Below are 14,553 nucleotides of genomic sequence, written 5' to 3' on the forward strand. Positions count from 1 at the left end.
AGACTTTAATTTTTCTTCCTGGAAAATGTAGAAATGGATTAAACCGATTTATGAACTAAATTAATGTATTTGGGTACAATTTAAGGCCAATTGTTATGCTGACTTTCATATATGATTTTGATGTGTTAGACTATTTTTAAGGTTTTTCTCAATTTGTTTTCACACTGAAATCCTCTTCAGGAGGAGATATGCAATTCAAATATCACATAATTTAAACTATAGCATACCCAAATTCTGTCAAATAGGGCTACCACATTTTGGGGGTCTCCTATTAGTCTCATTATTTACCTATTATTATGCCAATCCCATTTCAAAGGTGGTTTTAAAAATTCCAATAAAGGACTGGTGGCTTTTTTAACTTTTAAATTATTTTTTCTTCACTTTTCAAAAAGACATTAAGTTTATGCTGTTTTCCTATCAGCACATTTGCAATTAAGAGAAAATTAATCTTACTTGTTCTTCTCATTACTTATCAGAAGAAAACATTTTTTTTTTCTCTCTGGGCTATTCTTCCTCCATTTGTAAAATAGAAAAGTTCTACTAGATCTCTAAAATTTTTAGATTGAAAATTTGAATCCTCCAAATAGAGTGATTTAACTGAAAAATATTCAATTGTTTACTACTTTCAGCTCATATTTTATTTTTGTTATTAATTTTAGAGAAAGAGAGGAAAAGGGGGGGGGAAATCAATGTTAAAGAGATCAATTGTTGCCTCCCAAAAAACCTAGGATTGAACTGTAACCTGGGTATGTGCCCTAATGGGAATTGAACCCGCCACCTTTTGATGTATGGACTACACTGCAGCAAATGAAATGCACTCACCAGGGCCATCCATATATTCTTCCTCCCTCCTTCCCTACCTCCCTTCCTCCCTCCCTCCCTTCCTTCTCTCTCTCTTCCTTCCTTCCTTCCTTCCTTCCTTCCTTCCTTCCTTCCTTCCTTCCTTCCTTCCTTCCTTCCTTCCTTCCTTCCTTCCTTCCTTCCTTCCTTCCTTCCTTCCTTTCTTTCTTCCTTGTCCTGCCTCAGGTTTATTTGTACAAATAACACAGGAGGACACCAGCTCCATGCAGACAGCAGCCCAGAGGTCATATCAGTCCTTCCATCCTCACATCAGCAGACAGAGGCCTCTACTATGGAGCCTTCATTGGGGGCCTGGGCACCTTTGGGAGCAGGAGCCTGAGGAGAAACCGCACCCACACCCTGGGGCTTGGTTTCGACATTGGCCTTGGCCTTTGGCCGGCAGAGCCTGAGACCCTTGGCGATGCGGGCAGGAGCACCCTTCCCAAACTTGGTGTGAGTGACGTAGACAAGCCCACCGAGCTTGCACCTGCTGCCCTTTAGGAGGCTGGGCTTGACCTCCTTGGGCTCGACAAGGGCCTTGATAACCTCAGCACATGCGATCATGGTCTTGGTGTTGTTGGCCTGCATTTTCTTCAGGCCCTTCTTGTTGTGCTTCTTGGCAAAGCACAGGTTCCCTAGGAACTTGGGGTCTACCCCCTTAAGAAATTCATTTCTTCGTGATAGAGGTTTGATGCCATTTCTGTGCCATTTTGGGGACTGGTTGTGCCTGGTGTGGTTCTTGGACTTGGCCATCTCTGCCCCGAAGCCTGTGGCTCCCTAAGCATCTGGGGCCAGGAGCAAAAGAGCATCCATATATTCTTAACGGCTATTAATATCACCACATGTAAGGTACCTTCTTCCAGCTACCAATTATTTTCATTTGTCTTAGTATTCAGATATACTAATTAAATTTCCTAAGTTAACATATACCCAGCATGATTCTTCTTAATGATAAGTTGGATGCTCATTTAACCACTTTTATACCTACTACTACTTGGGATTTTACAATATAAAGACAGTGATATATCAAAAAGTTAATATGGGCAATCAACTATTTGTAACATATGATTTCTAAAAATGTCTTAGAGATCAACAAAACAAGCTGTGGGGTTGTTTCCTGTGTATAGGAATTTCTTTTGATGGTGAATTTCGGTTTTATGTAATTGAATTAAAAGTAAAGTCATTCTGGCCATCATGGTTCAGTGGTTGAGCATCGATCTATGAAGTAGGAGGTCATGGTTTGATTCCTGGTCAGGGCACAAGCCAGGATTGTGAATTTGATCCCCAGTGTGGGGTGTGCAGGAGGCAGCTGACCAATGGTTCTCTCTCATTATTTATGTTTATATATCTCTCTGTCCCTCTTCCTTCCTCTCTGAAATAAATAAAAACACCTTTAAAAACAAACAAAAAAACCTAAACTCCATGAAAATTTAAAGATACAAGTCAAAAAGTTGTCATAAACACTCCAGCAAACATTTTCACCAAAGGACAACAAAAAATTGAAATTACCTCAGTAGTATATCTTCTAAATATATAAAAAAAAAATTAAAATACTTTATGGCATGCATTTTAACAAAAGATATTCTTGCTAGACCTCTATCACTAAGAGGGCAGAAAAACAACCCAAAAAGAGACATCTATTCTTCTGAAAACAGTAACACACACACACACACACACACGGTTCAATATCATGTCTAACAAACAGTAACTAAAGTATGTAAGTGAAGTCAGTGTTAGAATATGTGAGTGGCTAGTAAATTAATGATTGTGATGAAAATGACATGTACTCCCACTCAGCAGCAAGCACAAGGGGAATACAGAACTTTGGGAGATAAAGGTACAGAGCAAGAGCACAGGAAATGAAGGAGTCACTACTGTGTAGCTCATCTTAATCCCACTCTCCACTGTAAGACCTAGCTTTATGGTGAAAAAGTAAGCGCTATCTTATTCCCTGTCTTGCTCAAGTATGTAACAGGCAGTGAGGGAATCTAACTTTAAGGTAATGCCCAACACATGTTGGCCAGGCTTAGTTAGAAAGACGCAGAAATAAGGAATAAAATCCCATGATGTCATAATAAAGACTGACAAAATAGCAGTCAGAAAGCATTACAATTCATAATCGTTATCTAATAATTTCAAGACATGTTATGTAGACATGCTTGTTTGGGCCAAGAGGAATGGAGAGTGTTGAAGGTATCAACTACTCTTCTTTGATAATCCTCTTCCCCTTTTCAGGTCTCAGACTTGAGCTAAAAATGTTACAACTATTAAAATGCTTTTAACTGCAAAAACAGAAAAAAACTCAAGTAAAATGAATTCACTTAAAGGAAATGACTTATGCACTTAAAAATAAACCCAGATGTTTGGCAGATTCAGGCACAATATGGCTCTGGCCCTGCTATTCTGCAATTGGCATTGTTCTGCTCTCCCACGTGTTGACTTACTCTCAAGCTGACAGCAAGCACCTACATGAGGTCAGCAGTTACAGTCAGGTACCTAAGCACAGAGAATCTTTCTATTTCCATGACTCTTTCTCAGAAGTTGGAAACAATTTTTTAAAAAGCCACCCTATAGACTTCCTTTCACATCTTAATTTCCAAATTTGAGTCCATCCTTAAATCCCAGCATAAAGAGTGGATTAGATCAGGGATATTAAACCTTTTTTATATATATATTATGGCACACACAATCTAATTCTGTGTCATACCAAAGAACATATTTTTTGTTGATCTGACAAAAAATAAGTATAATTGTAATTGATTTGCCAAAAAAAAGTAATTACCTACTGTTTTTGCTCCAAAGTGACTTTTTAAAAAATAAGGTACCTATACTTGTATATAAGACTTTCTGGTACTAAGAATTAACCAATCAGATGCAAACTTATGCTATGTGACCAATATGATGCAACTCTGTTATATGACCAATAGGTTTATGGTTCAAAATAGGGCATTCACACTGGATGGCTATTGTTGTGTTAGTTGTTGTCTTTTTCTTCTTATTATTTGACAATCTGAGGGGAAAGAGGTCAGTGCCCCTGGTTAAATAGTCATGTACTGCATGTTTTAAAAATTCTTGTGCCATATTGGTTGAAAATCATTGGACTAGGTTTTAAATAAAGGAGAGTTGGTCACAATAACTACAATTCATATAAAAAAATTGACCTTAACTGTAAACTTTGACTTTATTTACTTTTGAAAATGCATCAAACATCATAGCAATACAGTAAACTGGTCGACTTGAATTCAATGAACCAAAGATCAAGCCCTATGTGGCAGTTTATTTGGTTGGTGAGTAAATATCATTCTTTGACCTTTTTCTGAAACAACTTTTATCTGTGGCATGCTGTGCCATACTCTTAAACACTCTACTTTTGTAATCCTCAAGTTTATAATCTAGATGTGGGTGTAAATGATTTCCTCCCCAGAAGGGAGCTACATTTATAGGTCTCCCTCCTGCTTCAATAGTGTGTCAAAGCATATTTATGTTTTCTTCAGAACACTTACCATACTTTTAAATTATATATTTATTTGATTACCTTTTCAGAATTTACTTTCCAAGTAGGCTCCAATTTCCATAAGAATATAAACCATGTTCATTTTGTTAACTACTCTGGAGTAATGCATACCACTATGTCTAGCACTTAGTAGGAACTAACTAAACGTATTGAAAGAAAGAACTAAATAAATATCTCCACATATACATACTATACACACACACACACACACACACACACACACACATATATATATATATATATATATATAGGTATAAAGAGTCTATATCATAAACATTTTTATACCAGAGATTTAATCTACACTAATAAAAGAGAAACATGGTAATTGGCGTACGACCGCTACCCTTCCCATTGGCTAATCAGCGAGATATGCAAATTAACTGACAGCCAAGATGGCGAACGGCAGCCAGGCAGCTTAAACTGAACATGAGGCTTGCTTGCTTCAGTGACGGAGGACTCCAACGTTCCCCGCCTGCTGCTGCAGGCCTCTGAGCCTGCAGTTTGAAACATAGTAACATAGAGAAGCTAAAAAAAACCTCCAGAAACCTGCTTTCAGCGAGCTGGGATCTCAGAGCGGGAGTTGATACAGAGTTTCGATTGTAGAACACAAACAAGTCTGGGCCGGAGGGTTTCCGCTTTCCCAGCAGCAGAGGCCACAGAGCTGGAGCCACAGCTAAAGCTGGCCCAGATTAAAAAAAAGAAAGAAAGAAAAAAAGGAGCAGTTGGGAGTTTCAGTCACCCGACTGAAAACAGCCCTCAGCCTCTCACCCAGACTGGCCAGGCACCCCAGTGGGGACCCCCACCCTGAAGGGTGTGTGACCAGCTGCAAACAGCCATCATCCCCTCACCCAGGCTGGCCAGGCACCCCAGTGGGGACCCCCACCCTGATCCAGGACACCCTTCAGGGCAAACCACCGGCCCCCACCCATGCACCAGTCCTCTATGCTATATAGTAAAAGGGTAATATGCCTCCCAGCACTGGGATCAGCGGAGCCGAGAGGCCTCCTGGCACCAGGATCAGCGTGACAGGGGGCAGCGCCCAAGCCCCCGATTGGCCCTGCTCTGTGTGTGACAGGGGGCGGCGCCACAACTCCCCTATCGGCCCTGCTCTGTGAGTGACAGGGGGCAGCTCCTCAACCGCCTGATGGGCCCTACTCTGTGCGTGACAGGGGGGAGCTCTCCAACCCCTTGATGGGCCCTGCTCTGTGTGTGACAGGGGGGAGCTCCCCAACCCCCTGATGGGCCCTGCTCTGTGCATGACAGGGGGCAGCGCCCCAACCCCTTGATTGGTTCTGCTCTGTGCGTGACGGGGGTGGCACTGCAACCTCCCCATTGACCCTGACTTAAGTGTGACAGGGGGTGGTGCCCAACCCCCAATTGGCCCTGCTCTGAGCCCGACCAGGGGCTGTACCTAGGGATTGGGCCTGCCCTCTGTCACCAGGGAGCAGGCCTAAGCCAGCAGGTCATTATCTCCCGAGGGGTCCCAGACTTCGAGAGGGCACAGACGGGCTGAGGGACCCCCCTCCCCCCCCGAGTGCACAAATTTTTGTGCACCGGGCCTCTAGTATATTATAAAAGACTGCAAATAATCACCTTAACATGGGCTTTAATGGTATTGGGACAAATAACTATTGCTTGTCAGTAAAATCTTATCTCATACAAAAGACAATGACATTTTATGTGGACTCAATATCTGACCTTTACAAATTAATTATATCCTGGACAGTGTTTCTCAGTGGTTAGAGCATCGTCCTGCATACCAACCAGTTGTGGGTTCGATTTCTGATCCAGGTCATGTACCTGAGTTGCACGTTTGATCCCCAGCCCTGATCAGAGCATGTGAGGGATGCAACCAATTAAGGTGTCTCTCTCACATTGATGTTCCTCTCTCTTTTTTTCTCTCTCTCTCTCACCACTCCCTTCCACTCTCTAAAAAATCAATGGAAAATATATTCTCTGGCAAGGATTAACAGTAACAACAAAAAAGAATAAAAGAACATTATTATTAGTTAAACCAAGACAACAGGTACAAACTGGTAGTGCTAGGGGAACATGAGGGTGGATGCTCACCCTACCAAAATTCTTTATGTGGTTAAATCCAATGGCTAATTCATTTTTATCTTACTTGGCAAATAAACATTATTTGACATCATAGATCATATAATTTTATCACTTATTTTCCTAGATACCACATTCACAGTTCCTTCTCTATATATTTTACCCTTATCAACAACATTACTATGGATGTCTAGGCTTCAGTTATTAGTCCTATTTCCTTTTCTATTTACTCTCTTATCCTTTGTGATCTCACCCAGTCACAAAGTTTAAAATCTATATGTCATTGATGAGTCAATTTATATTTTCAGCACAGGTCTCTTCTGAATTCCAGACCACTATATCCAACTACCTACTCAATATCTTCTCTTGGATTCTAATAAGCTTATCAAACCATGAATTATTTGAGTATAAATTCAACCAATGGTAGTAGCTTGACATAGGAAATTCAATATGTCAAGACATTTGCAGTCCCAGACTGTGGTGTATTAGCTATCATTCAAGCGTTGGGAAACTGCAAATCTAATGACTGACTCTTCTATCTCTCCATTTAAGTCACTAGCAAAAACAAAAAAAAGTTAAACTATATAGGACCCTAAGAAGTGAATAAAAAAGATTAAGATATAGAGTTATAAAGAGTGTGTTAAAATCCTCTCTCCCCCCTTCTTATTTCCTAGCTGTGGCATACATATTATTACATAGCTCAGAGAGTTATAATGATGTATATAAAGTAATTGCATTACACTGGGAGTAGCAGAAAGCTTAGCAACAGTAAAAAGACTTAGGTAGGATTATATTTTTATATAACAAAAATGCAGTTGGTAGAGAAATCAGAGCTGATGGAACTGTCCAAAAAATAATCTAAAATTCAAGCTTAGTTTATCATTTCACCTTGCCCTACTTAGTATATGGTTTCATTAAAGATGGCTGCTCTTCCTTTTATCTGAGCTGAGAAGAATGAATAATAATAAAAAAAAAAAACAGTTAAGAAACAAAGGCAAAACTTTATAGTCCTATGATTTGTCTTTTTATTTATGAAGTTAAATTTCTGCAAGGGAACCTTCCCCCAGAAACTTCCATCTCCGTCTCGCTGACCAGGACTATGCACATGGCCATGACTAGATGCAATGGAGCCCTTTTAATAGGAAGCAGAGGAACCTTGAACAAAAGTGGAGTTGTTTTAGTATGAAAAAAAGATAAATTGGTTGGCAACTAACATGCATGTAAAAAGGGTTAATTTGATAATGTAACCAAATGCACCAGCACAGTTTTTGACACACAATAGGTGGCTCAGTAAGTAGAGGTTCTATTGTTGATCAACATTCTTTGAGTACAGTTCTTGCAACATCTTTAAATCTATCCAATACTACCTTCAGACAGTCAGTGTTTTACTATTTAATTTGCAAGACTGTTTTAGGAGATTTGAGCCCCAAACTTTGCTCACATCTAGATAGGAAAGTCTAGGTGGAAGCCTGATACAGAGAATAGCAGACACAAATGAGAATGTCAGAGTGAATGATAGGGTATCAACCTAGGGCACCAAGCATTTATATGATACAAGATGACAGTAAATGAGCCAGGAATTTTAGTCTGTTCCTCTGTTTCCCTGCTTTGTACTAATTATATCGATCCAGAGTTCTCTTTTCCATATGTCCACTTGAAGACTGAGAGGTCTGACCAAATTTACTAAAACCATTTAAAAGTTGTGAGCGCCTTGCAGTTAGATATGCTTAAAAATGCAACACGTTTTCACTGTGGGAAGAACTCTTCCAACTTTCAACTGAGTTTGACAAAGTTTTCTTCGGCTTTAACTTGTCGTTTTTGTGCTTGTTATCTTTCAGCACAGCTTGGTCAATCACAAAGCCTCCCACTCCCCACACAAAATTATACAACCATGGCAACCGCCCTTTGAAAAGGAAATACTGCCATAGGGGGAGGCAGCCAACTCACCCAGGCTCAGCTAGTCCAGCCGTGTTAAACAGCTGCAAAGATCATGGGAAGGGGGGGGCGGGGTGCCTGGGGCTTAGGTCCTTCTGAGAAATTAACTTCAGAAACTTTCACTCTCTTCATAAACCCCTGTGGTTGAATATCGCTTTTGATAGCGTGGAGCTCCTGCCTTTGGAATTCACTATGGGGGGTAGGGTGGGAGGGTTGGGGCAGCAATCAAATATATGACTAGATTTCAGAATAAGCTGACTTTATGACATTATGAACAAAAATAACACCACTACCTGTTTGCAAGGTCAGGGGAATTGCATCATGAGCTATGGGCTTAAAACAGACTCTCAGCAGGTACCAAATTATGTTTTTCCCTTAATCTATAGTGTATTACTGTAGAAACATGACTGAAAGACTTTATTTCATCCCAAAATATTAGGTTTGAGTTATTTCAATATCTGGATATTGAGTATAATGCATCAGTATTTGTTCTCTCAAAATGATATAAAATTCAAGGGCAAATAATTTTGTCATTTTTACTTTCTTATAGAGTTACTGTCAAATATTTTTTTAAGTAAAAGCATAATGTATAAGCCTGTTTCTTTTTCTTACTCTCGTTACCGTAAATAAAGCTCATCTGATTAATTAATGCATTTGAGAAACATTACTAGGTGTTTAACTTATTTTACATAAGGTTTGTCCTAAGAAGTTGTGTGTAAAATAATTGTAAAGAAAATTACAGTTTAAAGAAATAACATTTTAAAATTTCTCATGGAGCAAAGAATCTCTCCTTAATTTATATTTTGTTCTTAGATTCAGACTTTCCTTATATGTGTGTATGTGTATATCTATATAAACATGTTTGTGTATGTGTTTATTTGAAATCTTTTATATATTTAATATATATATATTTATGTATATTTTATATAGGGGTCATGAAAAGCACAAAAATGCATCTTTTAAATGAGTGCACTATAATAGGACTTTATGAAACCACACAGGCTTTTAATTTGTTTTAAAAGTTTTCATGTCTTGATTTTTCTAAATTAGTATTAGAAAAGTTATTTTGACAAAAGTTTTTAAAAAATTATTTCACACCTAACTCTTATTACTAAAACATTTATATAAGTCTTGTTATCTTTAAACAGTACATATAAATAATATGTATATACTTACCCAAACTTCTTCCAACTTGAGCATTAATAGAATTATATTCATGTACCAAAGAGTCATAACATTGATCCTAAGACCTTGTGAGAACCTCCAGAGTGGTCAGAAATGTAGGAATATTTAGACTTATTTGTATGAATAAGACGGAATATTTAATTTTTGAGCCTTCAATTTGTCCTGGACACTGAGTTAGCTGTGTTATACACATTGCCTCATTTAACTGGTATTTTAATTTGATGTAATTCTCATCCGAATCTCTTTGCACAGACCTCTATCCATTCTGAAGATAAGGAAACCCACATTTGCAGAAATAAATTAACCTGCCAAAATCAAACCCTAAAAGGGGAAATCAAAGTGAAAGCTTACTTTTATGACTTCAGAATCTTTTTTTAAAGTAAAATATATTAATGTTGCTTATAAGTATTATAAAACCAAGGCTATACTTACACAAGCAGAATATAGATCATCATTGAGATAAATTAATACAGAGTTTACAAATACCATTATTGGGAGGTAATATCTTCAATAATGTAATTCTTGGAAAGAGATTTAAGCAATAAGTCAGTCAAGAATGTTAAGGAAAGTGAGGAATCTCTAAAATGGGTAAGGTAATACCTGGAAACACTAATCTGAGGCCATTAGCAGAAACAATGGCTTTAAAAACCAAAGTTGTATAAAATATTACATTTTATACATGCAAAAGTTATAACAAATAATAAAACAATATATATTCATCAGTCAGCTAAATAAAAAAATTCCATGCATATAATTTGTTGCTCTCTTTGTATCTCTCTCCAACTAATCACATCACATTCTTTCTTCTATATTGAATTTAGTGACTAATAATTTTCCTGCATTTTTTAAATTCATATTTAAAAATATAAGTAGTACTAGAGGCCCAGTGCATGAAATTTGTGCATGGTTTGGGTCCCTAGGCCTGGCCAACAATTGGGCTAATCTGTGGGGCAACCAGTGGGGTGATCAGGGGCCCTGCTTGCACCCACTTTGGCTGGCCTGGTGCCCCCTGCTTGCTGGCCCCGCCCCATGCCTCCACCCCCCACCACCATCACTGGTTGCCTCCCTCTGCAGGGTGAATGGTGGGGCTATCAGGGGGCCCCTACTCACACCCGCCTTGGCTGGCCTGGCTCTGCCCGCTTGCAGCCCCCGCCCGCCGCTACTGCTGCTGGTTGGGGCCTGCGGGCTGGGGGCAGCTCCTGCATTGAGCACCTGGCCCTTGGTGGTTATTGCGCATCATAGTGACCGGTCATTCTGCCAGTCGTTCCACCATTCATTTGATTTGAACATTTATATTGATAGATAAAGTTTGTTTTTACCCGTTTTCATTTGTCATGTCTCCTACTCACTTATACCCTGTCAGGCAACACAATTTTAATTTTCTATGTGGCTTTCAAGAGTATCATTACACTAGTATCCCAGTGCATGAAATTCATGCACATTAAAAGGGAATTAATTGCCCTAACCGGTTTGGCTTAGTGGATAGAGCATCGGCCTGCTGACTCAAGGGTCCTAGGTTTGATTCCAGTCAAGGGCATGTACCTTGGTTGCAGGCACATCCCCAGTGGGGAGTGTGCAGGAGGCAGCTGATCGATGTTTCTCTCTCATCAATGTTTCTAATTCTCTCTCCCTCTCCTTTCCTCTCTTTAAAAAATCAATAAAATATATATTTTTTTAAAAGGGAATTAATTAGTGGAGATATTTTAATATTACTATTTGCCCTTTCTCTATAATAGAAGTGTGAGAGATGAAAGGACATTAGTAAAATGCATATGAAAACAATATATAAATTTATTAATAAATATACAGTAACAAAAGGATATAACAACAGAGGCATGATATAAAAAAGACCAAAATATGATATTAAAACAACAAAAACTTGAAATGAAAACAACAGTGATGCAAACAATGACTGATAAAGTGATTAAACTTATTCTAATATCTCCCTGTACACCACATTAAGAGTGAAAACACTTTCAGAGTGCTTGACTAATTTCCCTTGTGATGAAGTATTTAGAACTTTAACTGTAACATCATATGCTCTTCAAACTCGAGAGAGAGCAACATATAACTGACCATGTGCAAAAATGGATTCAGGTAGGAATATGCCTACTCTGTCTAGAGTTTGTCCTTGTGATTTATTAATAGTCATCATAAATGCTGGCATCATGGGAAACCGTCATCGAATCAATTTAAATGGGAGGCCAGTGTCAGATGGCCTCTCCCTCTGCAGATCCTGTTAATACTTTAGCTTCAATAATGTTAGGTCATAATCTTTTGATAATAAATCTGGTACCATTACAAAGACCCCACTTACTATTAAGATTTCTCAATAGCATGATGATTGCACCCACTTTCAATTTTAATTTATGACACGGCATTCCCAAAGGAGTAATATTATTAAGAAATTCAATGGGAAAATTTTCCTTTTCAGCATCATCGGTGGAATCAATGGAATCATCACTCAAATATGTGTGAAAATCTCCATCGAGTATATCCAAATTTTCTTCATTTAATTTTTGAACATGCTCATTTTTTGGACAAAGAATTGCACGTTTAGATATAGTTTTAATATTATCTATAGCATTGTTTCTCAACCTTGGCTGCACATTAGAATCACCTGGGAATCTTTTTAAAATCCTAATTTCTGGGCCTAATCCTCAAGAAATTGTTTCTTTTTTATGGGGTGGGACCACAACATTAGTAACAAAGAAACAGAATTAAAACTTTATTGTGGGGAGCCACTACAGTGTTTTGGACAGGTTCAAGCCTTGGACTGATGAGAGGGCACAGTTCTCTCATTGCCAGGTGCAACTCCCAGCTTGGAGAGCAGGGCCCTCCCAGCACAATTATAGCCAACAGCTGTAGTTGTAAGCTTGAACCTATGGTCCAAACACGTCACCCCATGTGCCTGAGTGATGTAGGCTTCATAGAGTTCAGGTGCATGTAGTTGAGTAGGATTGAAACCCAGGAGAATGTTTGTAAACATCTTGGTCATGCCCTTACTTTGCCTCGAGGCATCTGCTGTAAAATAAAGGAATGGCTGTGGGCATGGTCACTGTCTCTCAGAGAAGGAGGATCTCACTGAGACCCAACTTTCATTCTCTTGTCTGTCTTTTCTAAGCCTTTCAGCTGCCCCGACTCAGGTTCACCCTTGGCTGAGCTGGCGTGGCACACTTTATAAAGATAATGCCTCCACGCCCCCAGGGTGGATTCCTGCCTCAAACCCTGCCCTTACAGGAAACAGCTCCAGGATATAGCTTGGGGGAGGGCACAGCTGTTGCCAAGACAACCCCTGCAGGACTGACTTCCTTCTGCTTGGTCACGGCAGTTGTGGTCATGATGAACATCACCCATGGTTTTTATATAAGTAGTTCATTTTTTACTGTATATATTTTCTACACATGTTGTCTCTCTACACAAAATATAGAAATAATTCAAACTTTAATAAATATTCTTCTACAATTTATCTTTCTAATGTATTTTTATATTTCAGGGAGGGAGAGGGAGAGATAGAAACATCAAGGATGACAGAGAATTATTGATCGGCTGCCTCCTGCATGCCTCCTACTGGGATTTGAGCCCGTAACCTGGGCACGTGTCCTTGATCAGAATCAAACCCTGGACCCTTAAGTTTATAGGCTGAAACTCTATCCACTGTCCCTAACTGGCTATAGTTACAATTTATTTTTATATTCAAAATTATATTTGTAAGATTCTTAACACATTTATGTTATATAATCAGATTCATTCATTTTCATTGCTGCGTAGTACCTCAGTATAGAAATGTACCACATTTTAAAATTCATTCTATCTTCAACATTAAGCTGGTTCTAGTTTTGTTGTTGTTTGACTGATTGTTTTTTTTGTTGCTGTTGTTGTGAACAAATATGCTAGGATATTGTTTATGGATCTCTTTGTGCATATATTTGAGCATATCTTTATATACACCTTAGAGACGCTGGGCCATAGCATCAGCCCATGTTTGCCTTTTGCCTTTACTAGATATTGCCAAATTGTTATCTAACATGGATTTGCCAATTTATACCTCAATGAGAAGCAGAGCATTTTTGACTTTACATTCTCAGATATACTTGCTACTGGCCAACTTTTTAAATTGTGTGAATCTAATTGCTAACAATGATATTGATACTTGTTTTTGCATTAACCCATTATTACTATGACATGGGAGACTTTCCTGGTAGGAAGCTACTAGATTAGATTTCCTTTATTGCATGGTACTTTCTAGTCCCCTGTGACTTTTTTTTTTTTTTTTTTACTTTTATGAGCTTGCTGAACATTCCACATGCTTAGAGTGGCTGGGTTGTTGTTGGTTTTTTGTTGTTTTTTTTAAATTTTAAAATGTATTTGTTACTTGAAAACCACCATTTTGGTGTGTTAATGCTAATGAAATTTAGGGAAGCCAGGGATGAGCAACTAGACCTGGATAGGTCATGCACAAAGATGCAAAGTTAGCATCAAGAAATGGTCCAAGCTATGAGTAAACTCTCAGAAGTGCAGGATGGGTCCTTTTACCCATTGGTTAAAGGGTAAATGGGTCCTTTTACCCATTGGCTTATCTTCAAAAGATAACCAAGCATCTTTAGTTGAGTACAATTGGAGAGTAGAGCCATGCACGCATTACACATGTCATAGAAGGAACTATTGAATAAGCTAACGATGGAAAGTCTAAGGAAAGCTAAAAGGAAATGTGAGACTTGTTTTAAACATATAACTGGAAATTCCACAAAGATTAATATTTTTCTGCAAGATAGGAACACTTGTTTAAAATAACAGGGAAACCCCAAGATTAAGAAAAAACATGGAAATTTGCTTTTAAAGGGATGGTAAATTCTCCCAAACCATAAATATTAAAATAGTGACAGTAAGAACATCTGCATTTGGTTTCAGTCTTACTTAAGCACTAGCTCAAAAATCTGTGTTTAAAAAATTTACAAATTTTGCTCAGTGGATAGAGCATTGGCCTATGTACTAAAAGGTCCCAAATTCTATTCTGGTCA

At 38.5% G+C, this 14,553-nt stretch overlaps 1 protein-coding gene across 1 annotated transcript; it reads right to left on the reverse strand.

The window, feature by feature from the left end:
- Positions 1–1,110: 1,110 nt before the first annotated feature.
- On the reverse strand, positions 1,111–1,593 carry LOC118650612 (60S ribosomal protein L29-like). The gene has a single exon (XM_036298973.1). The coding sequence runs from the start codon at positions 1,591–1,593 to the stop codon at positions 1,111–1,113; it is 483 nt and encodes a 160-aa protein (XP_036154866.1).
- Between the last annotated feature and the right edge of the window lie 12,960 nt (positions 1,594–14,553).

This window comes from Myotis myotis, unplaced genomic scaffold, assembly GCF_014108235.1.
Source record: "Myotis myotis isolate mMyoMyo1 unplaced genomic scaffold, mMyoMyo1.p scaffold_m19_p_3, whole genome shotgun sequence".
In the NCBI taxonomy this organism is placed as follows: domain Eukaryota; kingdom Metazoa; phylum Chordata; class Mammalia; order Chiroptera; family Vespertilionidae; genus Myotis; species Myotis myotis.